This window comes from Pipistrellus hanaki, assembly GCF_964339955.1.
Source record: "Pipistrellus hanaki genome assembly, chromosome: 3".
Classification (NCBI taxonomy): domain Eukaryota; kingdom Metazoa; phylum Chordata; class Mammalia; order Chiroptera; family Vespertilionidae; genus Pipistrellus; species Pipistrellus hanaki.
In genome coordinates this window covers 147,291,251-147,318,062 of record NC_140505.1, presented here as the reverse complement: position 1 = coordinate 147,318,062, position 26,812 = coordinate 147,291,251, and the positions used below count along the sequence as shown (strand labels likewise).

The window sequence follows — 26,812 nt, the reverse complement described above, 5'->3', positions numbered from 1 at the left end:
GGTTGTCTTTTTTTTCTGATGATGATTTCCTTTGCTGTGCAGAAGCTTTTTAGGGGGAACACTTTGTAAAGTATATAAATGTCTAACCGTTGTACTGTACACCTAAAACTAATACAAAATAATATTGAATAAATAATGGGGAAAAACCTTTTTAAATTAAAAAATATCAGCAAGTTAAATGAAAACGATGTAAAAAAAAGGATGGTACAATATTTCTATTAAAATAATCTTATTCACATATTTTTTAAAATCACTTCTCCTTTACCTTTATTACAGTTCTAGATTGGCGTACGTCTCTTGTCCTTGGTGGAACTTGCTCTAATTGCTCAAGGCAGAGACCATCCTGCCTTCCTCTGAAAGCAGCCTGCGCTGGCATCTTCAGGTTTTGATCTTCTTTTCCTGTGATTGGATCTTAACGCACTTTTTGGTTACAGACTTGTAGGCAAAGTCTGGATTTTAATATATCTTTGATCTCTAAACTCTCATATTTAAAGGGAAGATTGATTAACTTGTAAAAATCCATAAAGTTTTACAAAGAAAATTTTAGCCTTGGACTACCATACTTTTGATGCATTGTATTGTGTTCTGAGACCACGTGTATTAAAGTATAAAATATTAGGCTGGCACATATATATGGCATGTCATTTATTTTTCTGGATGTTTAAACCCTGGTGCCAAGTCTTTTAAAAAAATCAAGTTATTAATATTAATACCCTTTCCTTTCATTAGTTATCAGCAGGAGAAGAAAGCCTTTTGGATATAAGCCAAGCCTTAAAATGGCACTAATAAATAAAGTATCCTGGGCTCTAGTCCTTCACGCTGTGGGATTTGTTAAAATGACCATAAAAGAATAAACGGGGTGAGCAGAAAGGGTCTTGAGTCAGGAAGTAGAAACCTGTTTTAGTCCTGGCTGCCTCCCTTAGCGGGTGACCTGATGTCATCAGAAGCACCATGAGCTTCAAGGAGACCATCTGCATCGTTGCAGACATAGCGGGTTTCTGACCCAGCAAAGTCATGGGTGCTTCTCTCCATTGCGTTAGGTGAATTTTATCCGTGTATTTATTTATATATTCGGTTAGCTGGCTAGGGATACCGTAACAAAACACTCACAGATTGGGTGGTTTAAACAGCAGAAATTGATTCTCACATAGTAATTCTTGAAGCTTTAAGTCTAAGGTCAAGGTATTGGCACATTTGGTTTCTTTGGAAGGTTCACTCCTTAGCTTGCAGAAGCCACCTTCTTGCTGTGTTCTCGTAAGGTCTTTCCTGTATGTGCTCATCTCTGGCATATTTGCATGGATTTATATTCCATGTTCTTAAAAGGACACCGGTCAAATTGGATTAGGGCCCGCCCTAACGGCTTCATTTAACCTCATCGCCTCTGTAAAAGCCCTGTCTCCATATATAGTTGCATTCTGAGGTCCTAGTAGTTAGCGCTTCAAGTTATGAATTTTGAGGAGATCCAACTGAGCCTATAACATCTATTTAAAACAGCATTCTTTGTTTTACATGATATATAAAGAAACTAGGACAAAGGAGAAACCAGAAATAGCCTTCTATCTGCTTAATGCCTGCTATTAAAAGGAGGAGGATATAAGTACACTAAAAGATAATTAAGACTGTACTAAAGGGTATAAAACAGGGGTCCTCAAACTTTTTAAAGTGGGGGCCAGATCACGGTCCCTCAGAGAGCTGGAGGGCCGGACTATATGAACTACTAATTCCTACTGTAACACCTCGGCTGCGCTCACTGCCCAAAAAACCTGGCGGGCCGGATCAGACTCCTCTGCGGGCCGCATGTGGCCCGCGGGCCGTAGTTTGAAGACCCCTGGTATAAAAGGCAACATAATACCCTCCTGGCCCTTCCTTCTCCACTAAGGCAACTTCTTTCAACACCTTTACATGGATGTTTGCTCTACAGGCAGCAGGCACATTTTTTCCATGCCTTAATGTATCATACAGCGGACAGATATCTCTGTATCTGCTCATGCTCTCTGTTGGCCTTCTCTTAAAAGGCTGCATAGTATTCCATTGTGTATGTGCCAGATTTTAATGTAACTAGTCACCTATTAATGGGCAGTTAGGTTGTTTCCAGGTTCCCTCCTTCTTGCTCCTCCCTCCACTGCTGTCATTGCAAGCAATAGGGTTGGATTCCTTTTTTAAAACAACCATGATCAAAAGAATAGTGAGGAGCCACCTAATAGAAATAACTACCCCCCTATTTGGGGGAAGCCAGCCTTTGTGTTTCTCCTCTTGTTTATTGGTCCTTACCAGGGGTGCTGTGAAAGGTGTTCCCGGCTTTCCTACCTCCCCATACCTGACCATATAAGCCGGTGCATACCTCTCCTCCCTGGCTTCCTCGGCGGCATTAGCTCATCTCTATCCAGCACTCCTTCCTCCCCCGGAGGAAAGGTCAGTTTGAATCATTAACAAGCATAGACTATTTTTGTTAAGGAGGACAGCTTTTTTTTTTTTTTTTTTTTTTTTTTCCTAAGAATTGCTGTTTCCATGCCCAGGGTGGCCCATGAACCCTTCCTGGCTGCTTCCGCCCTTTGGAGAGAAGCCAGCTTGCTAATGGAATGCGAGCAGCCTTCCTGCTAATGAAGATTTACAGTTGAGACAGGGATGCCTGGTGCTCCTTGCGTTTGCAGACCCTCCCGGCTAACAGCGCAGCTGTGCGGTGCAGTGCGGTGCAGTGCGGTGCAGAGCAGGGCAGCGCGGAGGTCCCAGCCCTGGGCGCCCGGCCCTCCCTCCTTCCCCAGGCCCTCCCGCCTCGCCACAGGTTTCATCTGGCGTTGTTTTGCAAGCTGCGCCACGCTACGATGCAGATGTTCTCTGCTGAAGAATTACTTTCATTTCTGACTCGTTTTAGGAAAAGAGGCAATCTGTCGGAGGTGTTTCTTCCTTTCCAGACCCTGCCGAAGGCTCGTTTTCTCCTGGGATTTCTAACCACGTGTGGGCAGCGCTTCTTTTACCCAGATGTGAGGAACAGGAGGAACCAACAGTCCTCTTCTAAAGGAGCCTTTGACTTGCCCGTGGAGCCCAGTGTGGAGGCCCCGAATTAGCTTGTGCTCTTATTCATGTAAATATTTCTGAGGCTTTGGTTTCATGAGGCCCGTAGACCTGCTGTGTGTACGGGCATCGGTGCATTAAAAGTATAATTTAGCCACAGATTGAAAAGGTAGTCTGGAGTGTTTCTAATTACTGTTTGTTTAGCTCACTGTTACCTAATAAGAGGATTTCAGTAACCTTGGAGGTGGGGAATATAATGTTCATATTGTAGCCAGCCATGCAAATCACATTCTAAGAATTGCAGAGAGCGCAACATGGAGCCAGTTTATAGATTGTTCAATTGAATGTTAAATTTAGAACCGAGAGCATTTTGTAATGGACTTCTTCTAGCCTGTCACTCACCACCAAGAATTATGCATGTGCCCCAAACCAGCCCTACTGTGTGGTACAACCCCACTCAAAATGCACGGGTGGCCTCTGGCATTAAGTTCATACACATAGGAATTAAATGCTAACTTATTTCCTTTACCGTATTGCATCTATAGCTTTAAGCCATCCACATTTCGTTAGCATAGTTGAATTACATCCTTAGGTTTCTCTGGATTAATATGTTAAAGTCTTTTCAGTTGGTTAAACAAACTATTAGTTTCAGACAAGAATGAGAGAACAAGAACTCAGGAGTGTTCCTTTGCTCCCTTTTCTCATCCCCTTCTAGGGGCCATGATAGGAAACGGAAGTACCAAAAGGGGCTGGAAGAGTGGCTCTCAGCCTTGGATGCACCTCAGAATCAGCCTGGGAACATTAGAGCATACTGATGCCTGGGCCCAAGCCAGAGATTCTGGTTTAATTGTCTGGAATGCCGCCTGCATGGGATATTTAAACGCTCTGCAGAGGAGGCTGTGGGCACTGCTGGTTGAGAGCCACAGACATAGATGTCTGGGACTTAGGAGGTCATTGCATTCAGAGTTCTCAGCCTCAGCTGCAGACAGGTGTTACCTGGAAAGGTTCTTAAAGACACACCCACTGATAGAAACCATATTTCTAGGGGAGGGAGCGCCTAGAGCAGTGGTCAGCAAACTCATTGGTCAACAGAGACAAATATCAACAGTACAACAATTGAAATTTCTTTTGAGAGCCAAATATTTTAAACTTAAAGCTTCTTCTAACACCACTTCTTCAAGATAGACTCGCCCAGGCCATGGTATTTTGTGGAAGAGCCACACTCAAGGGGCCAAAGAGCTGCATGTGGCTCTCGAGCCACAGTTTGCCGACCACTGTCCTAGATGAAAGCTTCTAGATGATTCTTATGTACGGCAAGGGTTAAGGTCAACTGACATATCTAACCATCCCATCTCACAGAAAAGGAAAAATGAGAGCAAGGACGGCTGCACAGTTTGCTCAGGTTGTTGTGGAGGCAGGCCTGGGGCTCGGGCTTGGGGCTCGGGCCTGGGGCTCAGGTCTGAGGCCTCCAGCTGGTCTTGCTGCTGCTGACACTGCCTCTTTGTATATTGATTAATGCCTCCTCATCCTTCAGGTGATGTTCCCGCCTCCAAGAGGCCTTTTCTGAGAACTCAGACTCCCCAGTCCGGTCTGGGTAAGATGCCCTCTCTATTTGAACCGCACCCTTCTTTATCTGTCCCTGGTATTGGTCACTTCCTGAATCTCTCTTGTTCTTTCTGGAACTTGCTTGCATGTCACTGAGTCCCAGACACTGCTTGTTGTATTGAAGTTCCCTAACTTTTATTTATCAATGAGTCCACATGGATTGCTTTAAAAAATCCATCCCCATATGCTAGCTTTTGAAAACAAAAGTTATTTTTTACCTGTCAACAGCCCACTGTACTGTGGGTCAAGGTCTCATATCCAAGGACTTCCTACCCTGCCTTCCAGGAGAGGGCTTTTTGGCAAAATATATGCCGATCAAAGGGTTTTGGTGACAAAATAATGAAAAGATTTCACTCACTTTATGTGTTGCTCAAAATACAACAATCAGGATCTTTAGAGTAACATACACTGTGTATGTCATAAACAAAAAGGAGCATGTGGCATTACTTTAGGATGAAAATGTGTCTGAGGAAAAATAATGCAATGTCATGAAAATATGTGTTCAGGACTAAATTATTTCCTATACCTTAGTGCATATATCACTGAGCAGCCACGTTTAGTTAGCATAGTAGAATTAAATCCTTGGGTTTCTCTGGATTAACATGATAAAGTATTTTCAATTGAGTTTAAAAAACTATGAATCTTTCATCCTAGTTTACCCAAGGTTATGCTTGACCAGAGTCTTATTTTTATTTGAAAAGTATGTTTTGGATGTGCAGTATTTATGGTTACTTTTGTAGCTGCAACAGAGTTTTGTCTCAGAAAGCAGATTGCAGCCAATATCTCTTCACTTTACAGGTGGCCAGCAGGCTCCACAGAGGGGTCACTGGAAGTGGCTGTTTTCTCATTTGGAGAACTCAGAGTTAAAAGTTTTTGGAGCCAAGGCTGCAAACTGGGCGGCAGTATTGTAGGGTAGGTGTCTAAGATGTTGCAGACAGGAGAGAATGATGCCCAGAGTGTGTGAGAGCACTGTGAAGTCTTTATGTAGGTTCATGCTTTATAATTGGGAGTCTTTATGGCCCAGGCAAGTGGCACATGTAAAGCCACCATTGTATTAAAGGGTTGCAACATTAAAAAGGTTGAGAACCACTGACCTAAGACCTTTTGGCAAAGGTTTATAGAAGTTTTTTTTCATAATATTCGATAGTTAAAACCTGGAAACAGCTCAAGTGTTTGTCAGCTGGCAAATGGATAAACTGTGGTACCTTCATGCTCTAGAACAGTGTTTCCCAAATATAGGTAAAATTGTATACTTAAGTATATAAGTATATAATTTTACCTATATGTTCCCAAAAATTCTAGTTTAGCACTTCTTAGTTGGGATTCAGGAATCCGTATTTTAACAACTCCACCAGGCGATTCTCATCATGAGAGAAGTTTGGGAAACACTGTTCTAGAATACTATTCAGGAACACAAAGGAACAAGTTCCTGATCCAGGCAACTCCAGGGACAAATCTCAGAAGCGTTATGCTAAGTAAAAGAAGCCAGAGGCGTCCCATGTGGTTCCATTTACAGGACTTTCTAAAAAGCCAAAACTGGAGACACAGAAATCAGATCATTTCTTGCCAAGAACCGGAAGTGGGTGGAGTTGACTGCGCAGGGGCGAGAGGGAGCAGTGGAGTGTAATGGAAAGACTCTCCACTGCGGTGGAGCTCACGTGATTGTATATATTTGTCAAAACACATCAAACTTAAAATGAGTAGATTTTCGCTCTGTATGAGTTAAACCCCAGTAGGTCTGATTCTTTTTAAAGTCAGTTGCTGCCACAAGAACTTTAAAAGAATGGTGGCAGGAAAAGGAGTGAGACACAATGGATAATCAGGAACTGCAGCTGCTCTTTGGTTCCAGTGATTGTATAAGATGGAAGGAGTGGTTTCATTCATCGTTCTCTCACTGGCTGTGAGTTAGAAAAATGTAGTGTCCTGTGAAGTAGTTCTGTCCTGCCCGAACATATGTGACTCTCTGCTGTGAGGATTGGTCTGCGTCCCATTGCTGAAGCCTACCCATTCGGAGCTGTCTCTGTTTTGTAGGCGCAAAGCTCCCCTGGGTTGCTTCCTGGGAGAATCCCAAAGGAGGGCTTGCCACGTGGTAAAGCATTTGTGGAAACAGGCCGTTGGTGTCCTAGATGAACTGAGGGTTCCTTTTCCTGATTACTAAGTAGCCTGGGTACACTTATGAGTAAGGGATGTTATCTCGGTGCATTGTTCATTCATCATGAGTCACAAGGACCCTTGGCACTTCCTCATGGAGCTCATGTCCATCTCAGAGGCTCCCTCCTTCCCGAAATTCTTTTTTCACTTGGCATCTGTGATGCTACTCCATCTTGATTCTGCTTACAACTCTCTTGTGTTGTTTTTTTGTTCTGAGTCTCCCCTGTTGGATCCTCCTCTTCCCATTCCTGGCCTGTACATGTTCCTGGAAGTGCCGTGAGCTTTGTTCTATGACCTCTTTCAATCTCAGCTCATTCTTGAGATGATCTTATTCGTTTCCAGGGCCTGAAATACCATCTGTATGCTGATGCCCTCCACTTGGTTGTCTAATAGGACTTCTCAAATGTAACATGTCCAAAACCAGTTTCTTGAGTTGTTTTCTAAATCTACACTTGCTCCATGGCTCCTCATCTCAGCAGCATGAATGGACACGGGCCAGATAAGCCAGGCATGCGGCCCACAGCCAACTCCACCCAGTTGCTCCGTCCAGAAACCTGAAACCTGAAACCATCCTTGATTCCTGCCTTGCTCCCACACTCATGTTTGATCCATTAGCATCTATCCCAAATCCAAGCACTCCCAATCTTCCCCATCCACCCCTTCACCTGAGACCAGGCCACTCCCGAGTCTTCCTAGAACTTCTGCAAAGGCTTCCTAAGCCATCTTCCTGTCTCTATCTTGTGTACCACATGGTCTGAGTTCACACAACCATCACAGCGATTATTCTGTTTTATACTTTTATACTACTTGCAGTGGCTTCTCTACAATCAGTATAGTGTCCAAACTCCTAGGTCATGTCCTGTAAGGCACCTGCTACCTCTCTGCCCAACAACTGAAGGAATAAGTGAATTAGTGCTCTGGTACCTTAACATTAAAAACTAAAGAACCAAACATCTTCACAGACCCTCATATACCTCTCTCTCTTTCACCCAATTTTAGTGTTCTCTTTTAAGGCAATTTTAAGTGTTATCTGGAGGTACTATTTATTATTCACTTACTCTTTTCCCAACACTCTTGTGAAATTCCTCAGGGTCATTCAAGATTTATGTGTTGCTGCTACCAATAGATATAGTCCTGCCCTGTCTTACTGGGTCTCTGAGCAGCTATAAGAACAGTTTGCCATTACATTTGAAATTCCCTTCTAACTTAGCTTCCCCTTTCCCAGGTAGTCATTCCTTGATCCTTTCCTGCCATTTCCTTCATTTTGGGACCTCAGTTTTAAGAGTTCTTTTTGTGTGGCGTAGGCCTTCTTTTCTCTCTACACACTCATCAGTTCCCAGACCTTTTGATACTGTTAATGAGCTGATGGCTTCCCAATGTTTATGTACAACACTGACCTCTTCTGAGCTCCAGACCCCACATCTGACTGCCTCCTTGACATCTCTTTGGATGTCTCATGTCCAAGGAAAAACTCTTTAAAAAAATTATTTTTAATTTTTCAACTACAGTTGATATATAATAGTTTTAGGTGTGCAACATACTAATTAGATACTTACATAACTTATGAAATGATCATCCTGACAGGTCTAGTATACATCTAACATCATGCATAATTATTATATTATAGACCATAGTCCTTATGCTGTACTTTACATCCCCATGACTATATTTTTGCAACTGGCAATTTGTACATATTAATCCTCAGGAAGGAACTCTTGGTTCACTTCTATGTTCAATCTACCTGAACTTGGCTTTCCACATCCTGTCTTTGCTATCTCAGTCAGTGCTACCACCCTCCTCCCAATATCCAGTGTCAGAAACCTGGGTGTCATTTTTAGTTTCGTCTTCATTGTCCCCCCTTTCCCAGCACTTTCAGTTCTACCTTCAAAGTACATTTTGGCCCTGGTATGTGCGGTTCAGTTGGCTGGAGTATCATCTCATACAACAAAAGGTTTGCAGATTTGATTCCCAGTCAGGAGACATACCCAGGTTGTGGGTTCAGTTCTTTTCATGGTGTATATAGGAGACAACCAGTCAAAGTTGCTCTCTCATGTCAGTGTTTTTCTGCCTCCTTCACCCTCTCCCTTTCTAAAATCAATGAAAATGTATCTTTGAGTAAGGATTCACACACACACACACACACACACACACACACACACACACACATCTTAGGCCAACATTGTTGCCTGGACCTCAACAGTATCATGTAACAGGTCTGTTGTCTCTGCTCTGGCACAGCAGAATGCTCTGCCATGCTATGGTGCCAGGCGCTGCTTACATGTGGTGGGATGTGGCTCCTGTCTCCTCTTCAGCCTGGTTTTGTTCCCAGCCTCTTGTCTCCTCATTATTTTTCAATCACACCAACCCACTCCCCTTTTTTATTTTAGGTAGAGAGAGAGATTGATTAATTGATTTGTTGTTTCACTTATTTATACATCCATCGGATGATTCTTGTTTGTGCCCTGATGTGGGATCAAACCTACAACTTTGGCATCTCTGGATGGCACTCTAACCAACTGAGCTACCCAGCCAGGGACACTGAACTCTTTTGGTCCTATCCTTGAGCACACCAGGGTATCTTGTGCTTCAGAACCATTGGCTTGCTTCCACCACTTCCTTGCATGTTCTTTCTTTAGCCCTGCGTGGCCAACTCCTCATCTTTCAAGTCTCAACTTAAATATCACCCCTCAGGGAGCCTCCTCTGACCACAGTGCCCAAAATACGTCCCTCTCTTATGCTCTCTCATAGGAACCTATTTATTTCCCTCTTATCCACTAAGCAAGTCAGTCATTTAAAAAGTACGTGCATTTAGATTTTATTTCAGAGTACTAGAGGCCCAATGCATGAAATTCGTGCAAGAATAGGCCTTCGCAGCCCTGGCTGCCTTGGCCCTCGCAGCCCCAGCTTCGTCAGGAAGGTCATCTGGACAGTCGTTCCACTGTCGGTCGATTTGCATATTATACTTTTATTATTATAGATAAGTACCCTGAAAAGAGAACCTATCCAGTTCATCCTCTTTGGGGAAATTCCTCCCTGAGCCTTCTGATCTTCTATCTAGGTTTCTTTCTCGACCCCCCAAAAGCTCGGGGTTCTCCTTCTCACCCGCCCTGAGGACTCTGTTTGCCTCTTGCATTGGACTGTGAGTCTCTGGAGCTTCGGGCTTCCTCTCTGTTGGTTTACTACTTCATTTTGGTGGAGTACATTCTCCAGTTTTTTATGGACAAAGGAGGTAAGAGAAGTACTGTTTTGAGACTTGCAGATCTGGCAGTGCCTTCTGGCTCTTCACTGCTGGCTCTGATGAAGTTTATAATTCTAAGGTAGAAACCGTCTGTTCTCAGAATTTTGAAGCCTCTGCCTTCCAGAGCTGCTCTTGCGAAGTTTCTGACGTTCTGACTTGAAATCTTTTGTATGAAACTTTTTCTCTCTGGAAATTCCATAATTATGTACCTTGATGTGGATCTGTTTGCACTGACTATGGTGGAAACTTGGCTGGCCTTTTCATGGTGGCAACCTCAATTTCTACTCCTCCCCCAGCCCCTCCTCTGTCCTTTCTTTAAACAGAAACAGGGTCCGTCATTTCTGGGGGGAAAATGTGCTTCAGTTCTGGGGGAAAGATGCCCTTTGATTCTGGGAGGGAATGATACCCTTAGTCCTGGGGGGAAATGTCCTTAGTCCTGAAGGAAAGATGTCTTTAGTCCTGGAGGAAAGATGTCCTTAGTCCTGGGGGAAATAGCCCTGAATTCTGGGAAATATTTTTCCTTGACAATTATTTCCCTTCCATTGTCTTTGATAATGAGCACTAAATTATTTTGATATTAGCTATCTTAAATTAGTCCCTAAACCCTCCATCTTTCCTGTATTATATCAATCTTTTTGTTCAACTTTTTTTGACATTTCCTAAGTTGTATCTCATATTGAATTTTTAATCTGCCATCATTTTATTCTAAGCTCTTTTTTATTCTCTGAACATATCTCTCTCTCTCTCTCTCTCTCTCTCTCACACACACACACACACACACTCACACACACACACACACACACACACACACACACACTTGTTCTTATTTTATAGATGTCCTTTTCTCAGATCTCTGAAGACCCTACAGTTTTTATTTGTTTCTTTAACTTGCTACTTCTTGTGATTTTTTTTTTTCCTCCTCTACGTTGGTTTCATGTTTCTGTTAGGTGCTTTCCTTAGTATTGAAAAGTCTTGCTGTTCCCTCCCTCCTGTTTTAGAGTAACTATCTACCCTGTTTCCCCGAAAATAAGACAGTGTCTTATATTAATTTTTGCTCCCAAGGATGTGCTATGTCTTATTTTTCCATGAAGAAGAATACAGTACACATTTATTGTTAAATGAAAATAAAGGAAATTTATTACCTGTACACGGTATGGTAGTACGGTAGTTGTCAACACAAACCAGACAAACTGTGAATCCTACAGTATCAAGAATTTACTCATTTATTCAGTGACAATCATGTCATCATCTTCTGGAACATCATAACAATCCAATTCCTGAATTTCCTGGTGAATTTCTTATGACTCCATTTCTTTCAGAATCAGTGGACCAAATCTCTCATGTTTAGCAATAGCACTGTCTTTAAATGAGTAACGTTACTGGTTGCTAGACGCCAGTCGGGGCGGCCCTAGAGACTAGTTTACGGTAAATTAATTTTCATTCTGATACAGAGCCTAGGGGGGCCTTATTTTCGGGGGATGCCTTATATTTTACTCAGAAGGAAACCTGTAAGTAGGTCTTATTTTCGGAGGATGTCTTATTTTTGGGGAAACACAGTAAAAAGACTACTGGAAGTTCTTTGAATAGTTGATAAGGTTTGGCAATTCTGGGCTTCATTCTAGGGTGATTAGGCTGTTTTGTTTAGAAAACCCTGATGTTCGTATTCTTAGGTTGTGTATTTGTTTTGTTTGTGGTGTGTGTGTGTGTGTGTGTGTGTGTGTGTGTGTGTGTGTGTTTTAGCTCATGCAGCAGTAATCTTTTTTGTGCTCTCTCCTCAGTATGGAATCCTCCATCCAAAGATCCTTCCTTGACTTTTCAGACAGTATATTTCCAGTCTCCCAAGTGGGGCCTGGGGCTTTGGAGGCAGTCACTTGTCCATAGGAGAGAGGAACAGATTCTGGGGCCTAACTACTTAAACAGACTTTCAGCCAGTTTCCACCCCACATTCGCCCCCACTCCCAGAGGAACCTGGTGCTGCCAGCCCTCCGCCTTCTGGGGGTTTTATAATGTAAATGAAGTTGCTTCTCAGGTGGTGCTAGTTTTGGACCAAGCTTTCTCCAGCCTGCTAAGCCAGTTGCCCCTGTCTATTTGCTCTCCATCTTCCAAAATTGCGTTGCTATTTCTTTTCTACGCTTTTTGTCTTTACTTTTTGTCTTAGGAGAGAGCAGAACTAAATGCATGTGTTCAGTACTGCACATTCAAATAAAAGTTTCTCTCGACATGAGTTTTTAATTGTTGTTTATGAGGCATTTGATCACACGTGTGAAACCGGTTTCTGGGTAGGCTGCGAATCTCCATTTCCCCTACTTCAATCTTTTCTTACCTAAGGTGGGGTGGGACATGGTGGAAACCCCTGAACTGGGAATTAAGACACTTGGATTCAATTTCCAGATTTGTTACAAACTGATGTGGGCATTCTGTTGTCATTATTTCCTCATCTGTAAGACCAGGGAACTGAAATAGATGATTTAAAAATCTCTTTATATACACAGTTTGAGTTTATTTCCAAGAAATTAAGATATTCATGTGTGATTTTATTTTTAGGTAAAGTGAAAAGGAGAGAGGGAGGGAGGGAGGAAGAGAGAGCGAGAGCCAGAGAGAGAAACATTGATGTGAGAGAGACACATCGATTTGTTACCTTCCGCATGCACCTTGACTGGGGCTTGGATCAAACCTGCAACCCAGGTGCATGGCATTGACTGGGAATTGAACCCATGACCCTTCAGTGTGTTGGCCAATGCTCTAACCACTGAACATAGCCAGGCTTCCTGTGTAATTGAACACCAGACTAGGAAATAGAGTTGTAGCAACCAGCTGAAGAAATGCAGAATGTAAGCTTTTCCTTCTGTATGTCAGTCATTCTCTGTAACTCTGACATGTTGAAAGTGCCAAGTAAAATTGCAGCCCATAATCTATGAACAAGAAATTGGTAAAAGGTTAAAAATTCTAAAGTTTTTTCCCCTGAGCTATTTTCAGCTGTTAATAGTTCAGCTCCAACGCATACTTGGACTCATATTCTCAGTAGTTAGATAAAATGTTAGTTTTGAGCCAGAAAAACAGGAGAGAGAATAGAGAATGAGGCAGGAGTGGCCATCCTGGTAGCACCCCACCAGGAAATGAGTCCTTCTCATCCCAGCCATGTGTGAGTAGATAATAGTCCCACCGATATTTTTTCTCTCCTCCATGCTGCTGTTTCTGTCGGATGGGAAGGCAGAGTGGATATTGCATGTCACTGTGGTTTTGACTGCTGGCTTTGATCACGGACCCAGTGTGCCCAGCGGTGGTTAGTGTAATGACTGAGGAGAACATACACTCTGTGAAGCCAGTGACCTTGTGCTCAGAGACCAAAGGGAGACCTTAGGTTTGTGCTTCACTGAGTGGGACGTTACAGCCGCCTGCCCCCAGTTACTAGGACAGCCTCCATCGTTGGGGCGTAGGAGTCATTTTGTCACAGTTCCCCAGCTTATTAGGATGCACTTGATTCTTGTACTGCCTGGGAATTATCATCGTAGGGACAGGAGGCCAAAAAGAAAATCTGAGTCCTGAGCATTTGCAGACTCAGGAAAAAAATAGCAGAACAGAAACTGAACCCAGCCCACCCAACAGGCTGCCACTCTATCAGTCACAGGAACTGTTTCAAATTCTCTGCTTTCCTCTTATCTCTGCTCTGCACCCTCTCTCCTCATTCTTAGACTATCTTGCTTCTCAAACCAAAGAGGAAATAGAAACCCTCTCTCCTTCCCACAAAAAAAAAAAAAAAAAAAGTGTGTGTGTAATACATAGATAAATGTGTATTTATACTCATCTTCACTTTTCTAATGAGGGTTAACCCCTCTACCTATGCCTCTGTTTATCAATGATCCCTCTATGTATTTTTCACTGTTTTTCATTATTTGTGTGTATGAATATGTGATATATGTAAATGAGTGCATATTTCATTATATAAAACAAGGCATAACAAGCAAAAACGTACTTTCCTCAACTCTATGGCCATCCTAGGTTCTGATGTATCATTCATTCATTCAATCATTCATTCATTCTATTTATTAGAGTCAGCCTTGGCTAGACCCTGGGCTTCTCCAGCAGACTGAACAGGCATAGTCCCTGCTCTTGGGATGCTTCTAGTCTCTTTTTAGCCAGACTCCTTTAAAATTTACTGTTCTACTTTCTCCTCGTTACAGAAAAAAGACATATGCTTGTATCATAAATTTGAAAGTCGGCTCCTAATGGGAAGTCCTCTAAAGAGTTTAAAGCAGAAAATTACTGGGTCAGAATTTCATTTTCAAAGATCACTTTGACTGCTGAAGGGAGAAAGGGTTGGGAGGGGGTTATGGGAAAGGATAGCTCAGCAGGTCAGGAGATTCGTGCTATAGTCCTAAGCAGGACTTCTGGGGGATTGGCAGCGTAAGACGGAGAGAGGAAGGAAGAATCAAGAAATACGCAGCACCAATGATGGTAAAAGCGTGGCTGTGGCATGAGAGAGTGAGGGGAGTCCAGGATGACACCCAGGTTTCTGGCTTGACCAGCTGAATAGATGGTGGTGCCATTTATTGAGATAAGAAATAATGGAGAAAGAGTAGAGGGGTGTGTGTGTGTGTGTGTGTGTGTGTGTGTGTGTGTGTACACATAAGCCTTGAGTGCACACTCTGAGTCTAATCTGAGTCTGAGATGCCTGGGAGGTTTCCAAGTAGAGGCATCCCATAAACAGTTAGATGTGTGAACCTGGCGTTCAGAAGAGACGTCTGACGTAGAGATGCATTTGGGACCCTTAGCCTAAATGTGTTAATATGCCATGGGACATAGGTTACAGAGGTACGGGCCCCATGGGTATCTTCAGAAGTAAAGGTCCAGGCAGGGAGCAGGCACCAACAGAGGAGGGAAAGGAAAGAACCTCTAAGAGAAGGAAAGCAAGAGAAGAGAGTCATTAAAAGAAGTCACATTCAAAGATTGTTGCAACGTCAAATAAGGCAAAAGTGTGAAATGGAGGTTAGGATTGGCAGTGTGCCAGCCATGGATGCCCTTAACTGGAGCTGGGAGGTAGGGGTAGAGGCTGAACCCCATTGGCAAGGTGCCCACTCCCCGGAAACTCTGCCACAGCAGTGGGAAGACTTTTGGACTACACGGTGGACAAGGCTGATAAGCTTGTCATGTTTCCTCTTTATGATAGCCTCTCTAGTGTTTTATTCTGATTATCAAAGCAGTACGTGCTCATTGTAAAAGTTTCAAACATTGCCAAAACCGGTTTGGCTCAGTGGTAGAGCGTTGGTCTGTGGACTGAAAGGTCCCAGGTTCGATTCCGGTCGGGGGCATGTACGTTGGTTGCGGGCACATCCCCGGTAGGGGGTGTGCAAGAGGCAGCTGGTCGATGTTTCTCTCTCATCGACGTTTCTAGCTCTCTATCTCTCTCCCTTCCTCTCTGTAAAAAATCAATAAAATATATTAAAAAAAAAAAGTTTCAAACATTGAAAAATATGACAGAATAATTCTCATGATCCCACTCCCTCATATATAATCGCTTTTAATCATTTGAGGCATATCCTTCAAGATTTTTCTGTTCCCAGGCTTCCACATACACACACTTTTACACCTTTACTTTTAAAAATCTGGTTGACTGCCCGATAGTCTGTTAAAGCTTGTATTTTGTTCTGTAGCTCTCAGACATCTCCCTACCTAAGCAGACATATTCCATTGTGCTATAGAATATTCTCTGAGCATTGGAGCTTTATTTAGGCATGTCTGCTTCTCACATAGTGCTCCCCTGAACATGCTTGTGCATATTGTGCATTCTTTTCAGATGTGTACAGGAATTTCTGTAGGACAAATTTCTAAAGTGGAATTGTGGGGTCAAGGGCAAGTACATTTGACATTTTGTTAGCTGCTACAGTGTCCAAAGAAAAGGACTTTTTATTACTTTTTTTTTTTTTTTTAATATGGAAGAACTTTGAGCATGAAAAATCTCAATGAGGGCCATGTGAAGAGCTCATAGAGTAGGTTGAAGCCACAGGAAAAGTGCCGAATGCTCTATAGTGAGGAGGCCAGTGGGAATGGAAACCAATGCACAGATGGAGCCTTTGGGCTGAGGGGGAGGATAGGATGACAGCGGCAGGGCCCCCGTGCTGGCATGTGGCATGCACTCAACAAATACTTGGTTGAATGCATAAAGGAATGTTGTTTGATTCAGCAATGGAACTTACTGAAGTTTCCATCAGGAAGCATCTAGTTTCCCTCTTCCTCTGCATACAGGTGGTTAGGATTTCCTACTGAAACTGGTGAAGGAGGAGGAGTTGATTTGGAAGGCTATTCTTGCTTAGTGAACCCAGTTACCCTGGTCAGATGGGATACCAAGTTTAGGTATATCTTACCTTCCTCTCCAGTCACCATGTAAGGCTTCTTGGTTCTGAGGCCTTCATATCTCTGGACTCTATCTAATTCTGTTCATCCCCACTATTATGGTCATTGTGTTAGTACCAGCCTGTGTACGATATATATGTACACACACACACACACACACACACACACACACACACACGTATATAAAATCACACACACACACACACACACACACACACACATTATTGATTTCAGAGACGAAGGGAGAGGGAGAGAAAGATAGAAAGATCAATGATGATAGAGAATTGTTGATCAGCTGCCTCCTGCATGCCCCACACTAGGGATCAAGCCAGTAACTCAGGCATGTGTGGGAATTGAACTGTGACCTCCTGGTTCAGATTGATGCTCAACCACAGAGCCTCATGGGCCGGGCCAGCAGTACTCTCTTGCCAGAGCAGGTCTCCCATCTCCTCTTGTGCATGGCTCGGGATACTCTCTTCCCACTCCCCAGCCCTGTGCAGGCAGGCGCCTGCTCTCCCTGAATGGTCACTTCTTCTGTTTATTTACCTACAGCCTTAACAAGTAAAAGCCTTAGTGGCCATTTTTTACATCCCCTAATACCTACTGTATTTCATAGCTCATAGTGCATGCTAAATAAATGAGAGATACTGTTTTATATAGGAAAGTCTGATGCTTATATTAACTTGGTACATGAAAAGGAAGGGCAGGGACAAAAACAGGCATGAGAAGAACTCACAAAGGACTGTGAAATTAAGACATTTGATTCTTGAACAAGCTTCAGTATTATTACTCCCTCCCTAGGGAGAGCTGATTTACGTGTCATTTGTCTTGTTTTTATAATTAGCATGATAAATGCATATTTTGAGAAAATTTAAATGCCTCACATCTCGGGTGATTTGGCTATATTTAGCTGATTTGTATATTTTTAAAAAATACAATTAAAGAACTGTGCTTTGTGGTATTTCCTAGAGTAGAAATGCCTCAACCTTCGTAGCTGCATCTGGCCAGCCAGAGGTTAATCACAGGGTTGAAAGTTCCTGGAGGGATTCTAAAAGGAATGGCCTTCCAACCCACTAAATAAGGAGCTCCCGAATTGGGAAGGAATGTTCCCATTTGGATCTTACTGCTTCCTTGAGTCTGCAGGCACCACCCCCATCTACTGGGAGAGTAGTAGCAGGTCCTGACCAGCTGGCAACTAAACTAGAATTTCAAGTTACATAATCAAAGTGTAATGAGAGAAGAGACAAAAGGAGTTGCTTATTTTTGTGTGGAGCCAACAGCAGGGTTCAAAGCTTCTAATAAAGCATTAGATTTCGCAGCTGAGAAATGCTGTGGTCAGAAGACCATGAGAATCATTGCGACCTTGCAGAGAGGATTGCAGTGTTGGAGAAGGAGAGTGTGGCCTGGGATCAGATGCTCTGGCTGTGGCTCCTCCCTCCCAGCCAGGTCCAAGTTTCCCTTAAAGAGCCACCTATTAGTAGCACAGTGGATGTGTCCACAGCAATTAGAATGGCCATCACCCTGGCCACTTCTTCAGCAGAAGGGAGTGGCTGGGGTCAGATGTGGGTGCCCCACTTCTGAACACTCTCCTGAGGAACAGGGGGCTTTGCTGCAGTGTTGCACTTGACTCCCTTCTTGCCTGTCCGCTGAGTAGAGCCAGCAGAATGGGTGGTGGTTGGATATAGGCACTTACACTATTTTGCCTCAAATAATAGCCTGACTTACTAAAATCGATTTAATTGGAAGGAAATATTGTCATTTAAGTCCTTTCTTAACTGGTGGCTTAAGAAAATGTGCCCATACATTCAAAATTTAAAGAATGGATGTGATTTAGAAATCTATACTAATAAAAGGGTAATATGCTAATTAGACCGATAGACCGGACATCTTCCCATTGTCTGGTCCTCCTTTTGGACAAAACCATGGTGGCAGGGGTGAGGCAGAGGCTGTTAGGGGTGATCGGGCAACAGGGGAGGGCAGTTAGGGGTTATCAGGCAGGCAGGCAGAGTGGTTAGGGGTGATCAGGCAGGCAGGCAGGCAGGCAGGAGAGTGGGTAGAAGCCAGCAGTCTCAGGTTGTGAGTTGGACATCCCCCGAGAGGTCTTGGATTGGAGATGGTGCAGGCTGGGCTGAGAGACCCCCTCCCACACTGTGCACGATTTCGTGCACCAGGTCTCTAGTATCTAAGTAATAACACAGTATAAAATGTATAAACATTAGGTCTACATGTTTCTTGAGTTTTCTTAGTTTTCAAAATTAGGTTGAATTTATATTCACTTTCCTCATTCCTGTTGTTACACAACATTTAATAAACTGCCATTAGCATCTTTATTGCTTGACATATCCCAAAGGCTATATACTATATGCCCCTTTTAAACAAACAAAAAACAAACAAAAAAAAAAACTTTAGGAGGCTCAAACGTAACATTTTTTCCTCTCATTATGTAACACTTGCAGCTAATACTTACCTAGTGTTTACTATGTGCAGATTCAGTGCTAAGCACTTCATATGCCACAACTCATTTCATCTTCAAAACAACCCCACGGGGAAGTGCAGTTCTTCAGGTGCAGACAAGGCTGCCCAAGGCCAATAGTTAGGAAGTGGTGTCTGAAGTTTGACTTGAGGTGTGTCTAACCCTTGCAGCCAACCTTACTGACAGAAGCCATTCTTTCAGCAAGGAAGTATGCAGGGCCTACCATGGCCCAGAAACTACAAACCAGGTGAAATCTCTGCCTTCATGGAACTCAAAGAGTATAGAACAAGTGATTATTAATTATGTGCTACAGAAAAGTATACAAGGCAAGGTGACAGAGGATGGGGGCTCTGTCCTGAGGCTGTTAGAATTTCAGGAACAGTCTCTCTTGAGGCAGGGATATTGAACAGATAGCAAGAGAGCAAGCTTCCTAAGACCAAAAAGCAGTATCAGATCATAGTTACAAGCATAGCAGCCTAATGGTCAGATCCCAGTCCTCCGGCTCAGGAGCTGTGTAATCTTGGGCAAACTACTTGACTTCGTGCCTCTTCATTGGTGATGTAAAGCTAACCATTGTACTTACCTTTACCCTATGGGGCTGTTGTGAGGATGAAGTGGGTTCATATATGAAAAGAACTTAGATATAAATCAGGCACTAGAATTTGATAAGTACTCTTACCACATTAGTGTTAAGTGCCAGTTATTATCTAAGGCCTATGGGTGGTGAGAAGTCAAGAGCTGGTTTCTGGGTAGATTTTGAAAATTCATCTGACAGGATTTAGAGGAATTGGGTGTATGAGGGAAAGGAGTCAGGGATGACTCCAAGAATGTTGGTCTGATTAATCTGGTGGATTTGGGGGCCATTTATCAAAATGGGGAAGATATGGGGTATAGTACAGCTCAGTATCATTAAGAACATCCTCAGCATTGTGCAACCATCCATCTCCTAAACATTTAAAAAATATTTTTTATATATTTTATTGATTTATTACAGAGAGAAAGGTAAAGGGATAGAAGTTAGAAACATCAATGAGAGAGAAACATTGACCAGCTGCCTCCTGCACCCCCCCCCCCCCCCCCCCCCCACTGGGGACGTGCTCACAACCAAGGTACATGCCCTTGACCTGAATCGAACCTGGGACTTTTCAGTCCACAGGCCAACGCTCTATCCACTGAGCCAAACCGGTTTCGGCCTAAACTTTTTTATCTTGAAGAACTGAAATTCCACACCCATTGAACAACAACTCTCCATTCTTCCCTCTCCCTCACTCTGGAAACCACCATTCTACTTTCTGTATCTTTGAATTTGACTACTCTAAGGACCTCATAGTAGTGGTATCTCATAAAGTTTGTCCTTTTGTGGCTAGTTTATTTCACCTAGCATAATGCCCTCAGGATTCATCCACGTTGTAGCATGTGTCAGAATTCCCTTTTTAAAGCTAAATAATACTCTGTTGTATGATTTGTTTATCCATTCATCAGTTGTTGGAAACTTGGATTGCTCCCATATTCTGGCTACTGTGAATAATGTTGGTGTGAACCTGCGTGTGCAAATATTTGTTCAAGTTGTTCCTTTTCATTCTTTTGAGTACTTTTTCACATTGAAATATATTATTGGAATTTTCTGTGTCATAAATATTCTTTTACAAAATGATTTTAAATGATTACATTATATACTACCATGTAGTGTATATAAGCAAGCATTTATATTTCCTAGAAAAAAAGTAAGATTAAAGGATATGACTGATAGTAAAGCTTTTGCTATCTTTTGCCAAGTTGCCACCCAGAAAGCTCGTACTACCTGACATGGGTGATACCTGTGTGCTCCCTGCCCCTCTGCTAATTAGACAGCATTAACTCTTTCCTGTCACTTCAATAAATCAAAATGGGATATCAATTCCAGTTTTCCTTTTAGACAAATTTAGGGTTCACTTTCTGGGTTAGAGTTGGTTACTAGGGGAAATCAATTTGGTAAATACTCAACTTGTGAGACAATGAGAAAAAAAAATGACAATCTGTGGAGTTCTTCCTTCTTAATCTTTCATTCTAAGGCAGTTGCAGGCCTTTTTCTCTGTGCATATGTGACAGACTGCTGCAATAGGGTTTTGAGTTCTGCTATTATGTGCTGAATACATTCTTATAGTTCCACAATTTTGTAAAATTCAAAAATCAAAAAAGTGCTGGAAAACAGTAGTTTCTGATAACTCATTTGCTGGTAGAACCTGACAAGTCTGAATTCATTGGATGGAAAAACCTGACCACAACCAGCATGAGACTGTATTTTTTTTTTTATTCCACTTAGAGTGGCTGTTCATATTTTTTAGTGCAAAATGGGAAGATGTTTGTGTAAGGGGTGCTATCCCAGAGCCGACTAGGGGTGCATAATATACAAGTAACAAATAAGAGTTTTTTCTTTATTTTATTTTTCAATTACAGTTGACATACAATATTATTATTAATTTCAGGTATACAACATAGTGATTACACACTTAAATTTAGTGATCACCCTATAAACCTAGTACCCATTTTTTGCCATACATAATTATTAAAATATTATTTACCGTATTTTTCGGACCATAAGACGCACCGGACCATAAGATGCACCAGTTTTTAGAGAAGGGAAATGAAGAAAAAAAGATTCTGAAACAAATAGTGTCCTAAAATATTTTATGTGCATTAAAACCCAACATCACAGTCATAAACACATGTAATCAACCCTGTAAAGTAAACAGCAGCATTTAGAACCATTTTAGAGCCGGGCAAGCACACAGAAACCACACAGAGCCGGGCAAGTAAAAAAACTTTTTTTTTTTACAGTATATGTGTAGGCTATATTTGGACCATAAGACGCAGGGACTTTTTCCCCCCACTTCTGGGGGGAAAAAAGTGCGTCTTATGGTCTGAAAAATATGGTACTTCTGAGGCTGGTGCATGGATAGTTTAAGAAGCCTCTTTCCTCTCCTTCTGGTAACCTTATGAGGCAAAGGTTTGCATGCTTGATGTTGTCCAAGAGGCCTCTTAAACTATCCTCATTTTTTATTCTTTTCTTCTTTTTGCTGTTCTGATTGGGTATTCCCTGCTACCTCGTGTTCCAAATTGCACATTCAATCCTTCCTCTGCTCTATCGAATCTGTTGATTTTCTGTAATGTATTCCTTCCTTTCTGACTGGTTCTTTAAGTAGTTTCTATGTTCTTTTTTATGCTGTTGAAGTTCTCACTAAGTTCCTTGAGCATCCTTAGAGCCAATGTTTTGAACTCTGTATGTGATAGATTGCTTGCCTCCATTTAGTTTAGTTTTCTTTCATGGAGATTTCTCCTGTTCTTTTATTCGGGGCATGTTTCTCCTCATTTTGGCTGACTTCCTTTGTGGCTTCTGTGTACTAGGTGGAGCTGTTATGTCTCCTAGTCTTGGTAGAGTGGCCCTATTTAGAAGGTGTCCTGTGAGGCCTTGAGGTACAGTCTCCCTTGTCACCTGGCTTGGTGTGTCCCTTGTGTGGGTTGTGGGTACCCTCCTGTCGTAGTTGAGACTTGATTGCTGTTTGGAGGCATTGACCCTCAGGTGGATGAGTTGTAAGAACTGTCCATAACTACAGTGGATGAGCTATTATACAGGGACTGACCTTTTGTAGCAGGATTTGCTTTAGCAGAGCTCTGATTCCTCCCTAATCTGCCCTTTGAGTGTGACATTCATGAAGGTGGTTGGGTGGTGCTCTGGTGTGGTCTGAAGTTTCCCATGGGAATATGTTGGTTCTGGGGCTTCTTGGGAGGTGCAGGCCAAGGTCAGCTGCTGCCTGGGGCCACCTGGTATGAGCTACAAAGTGATCTACAGATGGTTTTGCCACTTGTGCTGGACTTGGAGATGTCTCGAGAGGCTGTGAACTGAGGCTAGCTGCTATTAGTCCTTAGTCGGGGCTGCTCAGCAGGAAGTGCAGGGCATGCCAAGGCTAGATGCTGCTTGTTTGGGGTTTATGAACCTTTGAGAGATTTTAGAAGAGTCCCAGTATGAGAGAAGATAGATCGTTTGTATGGAAAAGCACCTGGACAGGCCTTGGGTGGGCCAGCAAGTTGGGTGGGATAGGGTCTCAGTGAATAATTCGGGCGGGCTAACAGTGTTAGCCAGGTTGATGGAAACTCAGATATGGTGCCAGTCTGGGCCTGCAGGGTGAGGGCTCAGTAATGATCTATAGCTTCTTTATGCGAGAAAGCTGCCCCTCCCACCTTTGTCTTGAAGCCAGACAGTTCAGTTCTTCCCAGTATGTCCCTGAGCCTTTCAAGCTGCTGCCCCAGCACTGGAGCTAAGATCTAGTGACTCCTTCAACAGGTAAGTCCATGTGGGCCCTTTAAGAGGGCACCCAAGACTCAGGCAGCCTTCAGTCTGAGCCACTGTTCCTGCTGGTTTTCAAGCCAAAAGTTAAGGGTACTTTTCCTGGCATTGGAACATTGTGCTGGAGAACCTGGTGTGGGGCTGGGGTCCCCTCACTCTTTAGAGGATCCTCTGCAGTTGAGATATCCCTCCCAATTTTTAAACTGCTGAGTGTGTGTGTGTGTGTGTGTGTGTGTGTGTGTTGTGTGTGAGTGTCCAGCCCATTTCATGCCACTCCTGCCTGTCTCAAAGTGGCTTCTTTCGTATGCCCTTAATTATAGGACTTCTGTTCAGCTAGACTTCAGGCAATTCCCAATGTTGCTTATTCTCTCGTTTAGTTGTAGTTTTAAAGTGGACATGAGAAGAGGCAAGGGCAGTGCTTACCTATTCTGCCATCTCCATTAGGAAGCCTGTCGAGTTTTTTTCTTTCCAAATTCTGAAAAACTCTGAATTCTGAGACACAAAAGTCTTTGCATCAGAGGTGTTGGATGAGAGAATGTGGACTGACAGGTTTTTCTTTTCCCTTACATTTTTATATTCTCATTCCTCCTATCCGTCAAAAACTGATTTTGAAATCAGGCCAGCTCTGGTAGTGAAACATGGGGTTATGACTCACACGAGCTCTGAGATTAAAGACAATAGAAATTCGAAAGTGGTGTCTTCCATCCCCAGGACATGTATAATCACTGTAATCTGGGAACTGACAAGTCAATGGCTGGAACCAAGTTTCAGCTGAGCCATTGCCCACTGCAAATTTGGGGTGATGTTCAGCTGGGAACCCTGAGAATCTTAGGAGATCTGAAACCATTGAACTGTGAAGGGATAGTGATAGCTTTCCAAGATTTTGTTGGAACATCTATAATAATAAAAGCATAATATGCTAATTAGACCAGGCATCCTTCCGGATAAAGCTAGGGCTGCAAGGTTAGCCCAGGTCCTGGGTTCCTGCAAGTGGCCTGCAGCCTAGAGAAGGAAGGCCTACTGTTGTGTGAATTTTGTGCACTGGACCTCTAGTATTTCTATAATTAAAACCATTTGTCCTTTAAAAACATCAATTGTCTTAGCCAAGTTTTTAAAAAGCAACAACAGCCCTAGGTGGTTTGGCTCAGTGGATAGAGTGTCGGGCTGCAGACTGAAGGGTCCCAGGTTTGATTCTGGTCAAGAGCACATGCCTGGGTTGTGGGCTCAATCCCAAGTAGGGGGTATGCAAGAGGCAACCAATTGATGAATCTCATCATTGATGTTTCTATCTCTCTCTCCTTCTCCCTTCTTCTCTGAAATCAATAAAAAAGATATTTAAAAAACAAACAAACACCAAATTAGTTAAATGAAATAAAATCACTTAATTATATGATTGTCTATCATTAATGTTATTAAATCTGAATAAAAATTTTAATAAAATAGTAAATATTGCATAAGCGGAAAAGTTGACTCAAAGTCATGTGGCCCTGAGTAGCCAAAACAATTTTGAAAAGGATGAATGAAGTTGGAGGACTCACATTTCCTGATTTCAATACTTCTATAAAACCACAGTAATTAAAACAATGTAGTACTGGCATACAGATAAACATATAGAAACAATAGACTAGAATTGAGAGTTCAGGACTAAATCTACATATCTATGGCAAATTGATTTTTGAAAGGGTGTCAAGTATATCCAATGAGGAAATGAGAGTCTTTAACAACTGGATTTCCTCATGTTAAAAATTGAAATGAAGTTGGACCTTTACCTCATATTGTATACAAAAATTAACTCAAAATGGATCAACAACTTAAATATAAGAGTTAATACCATAAAACACTTAGAAGAAAACTTAGAGATAAATCTTCATGACCCTGGATTTAGTGATGATTCTTAGATACTACACCAAAAGCCTGAGCAACAACAATGGATAAATTGGACTTTATCAAAATTAAAAACTTTTGTTCCTCAAGGACATTCACAAGAAAATGAAAAGACAACTAACAGAATGGGAAACTATTTGGAAATATTCTATCTAATAAAAGGGTAATATGCAAATTAACCATCACTGTCACAAAAAATGGTGGCGCCCATAGCCACAAGATTGAGGTGCCCATCCTCTCAGCTCCACTGACATCCCCGGTCCTGGGAGGGTTTCCACTGAGAGTGGGCAGTGTGAGCAGCCCCCATGATGAGGCAAGCATCCTGTGCCTGGCTGCAGATGGGCCTCTGGGCCACGGAGAGCCTTTGGGCAGTGGATGTGGAGCAGCCAGGCCTGCTGAGAGCTACTGGTGCATGAATTCGTGCACAGGGCTACTAGTATATCTATAAAGCTTTAATACCCAAAATATAATATATAAAGAATTCCTACAACTCAATGAAAAGACATCCTAATTGAAAATGGACAAAGGATTTGAGTAGACATCTCTCCAAGAAGATATACAAATAGCCATGAATAGATACTTAGCATCATTTGTTATTAGGGAAATGCAAATCAAAACCAGAACGCCACTTCATACCTGCTAGAATTACTATAACATTTTTAAAAATTATAAAATAACGTGTCAACAAGGATGTTGAGAAGTTGGAATCCTCATACATTGCTGATGGAATGTAAAATGGTACATCAACTGTGGAAAATAATTTGGTGGCTCCTCAAAAGACTAAACATAAAATTACTATATGACTCAGCAAGTCTACTTTTAGGTTTATACCCAAAAGAACTGAAAGCAGGAACCTGGCCTGGGTGGCATGCACCAAAGGGTCTTGGGTTCGATTCCCAGCAAAGGGCATGTACCTGGGTTGCAGGTTCAATCCAGACACATCAATGTTTCTCTCTCCTCTCTCTCCCTTCCTCTCTTCTACTCTCTCTAAAAATCGATGTGAAAAATGTCATTAGGTGAGGATGAGCAACAAAAAGAATTGAAAATGGACTCAAATAGATATTTGTGTGCCATTGTTCATTGCAGTATTATTCGCAGTAGCCAAAGGGTGAAAAAAACCCTTATGTGTCATCAATAGATGAATAGGTAAACAAAATGTGATATATGCATACAGTGGAATATTAGTCATAAGGAATGATACATGCTACAACATCAATGAATCTTGACATCATTATGCTAAGTGAAATAAGCCAGAAGCAAAGGACAAATATAGAATTCCACAAATATCTAGAATAGGCAAATTCATACCGGCATAAAGTAGAGGCTGTTATGGACTGGGGGCAGGAAAAATGGAGTTATTGCTTAATGGGTAACAGAGTCACTGTAGTGATCCAAAAATTTTTGGAATTAATGGTGATGGTTGCACAACCTGGAAAATGAAACTAATGCCACCAAATGGTACACTTAAAAATAGTTAAATTAACAAAAATTTTATCTTACTATATATTACCACAATAAAGGATTTTTTATTGTTTTTTTTAAAGATGGTAAAGGAACCAATGAACTCAGCTGAAATCTGATAGGTTTGTGATAGTCATTGGGCTTCTTACAAAGGCATTAGCTAATCTGGTTGGGGTGTGAGAATGAATCATGTGATGGTTGTTCCCAGCTCTTCAGAAGGAGATGTGTTTATCTTCTGGGCACATTTTTTAGAGCTGGGGTGGTGGGGGGGAGGCAGTGCTTAAGGAGAGCTAAAACAACAGCACCAGACATC

The 26,812-nt window shown here is 42.3% G+C and overlaps 1 protein-coding gene across 2 annotated transcripts in view; it reads left to right on the top strand.

The window, feature by feature from the left end:
• Window positions 1–26,812, top strand: part of ANO6 (anoctamin 6) — a 174,824-nt gene that overhangs the window by 40,798 nt on the left and 107,214 nt on the right. The window contains exon 2 of one of the 2 annotated variants that reach the window (XM_084876639.1): window positions 4,547–4,606. The exons of the other annotated variant lie outside the window; for it this stretch is intronic. Within the exon in view, the coding sequence (XP_084732765.1) occupies window positions 4,547–4,606 (60 nt within the window). The remainder of the gene's footprint in view (window positions 1–4,546; window positions 4,607–26,812) is intronic. 2 annotated transcript variants of the gene reach the window in all.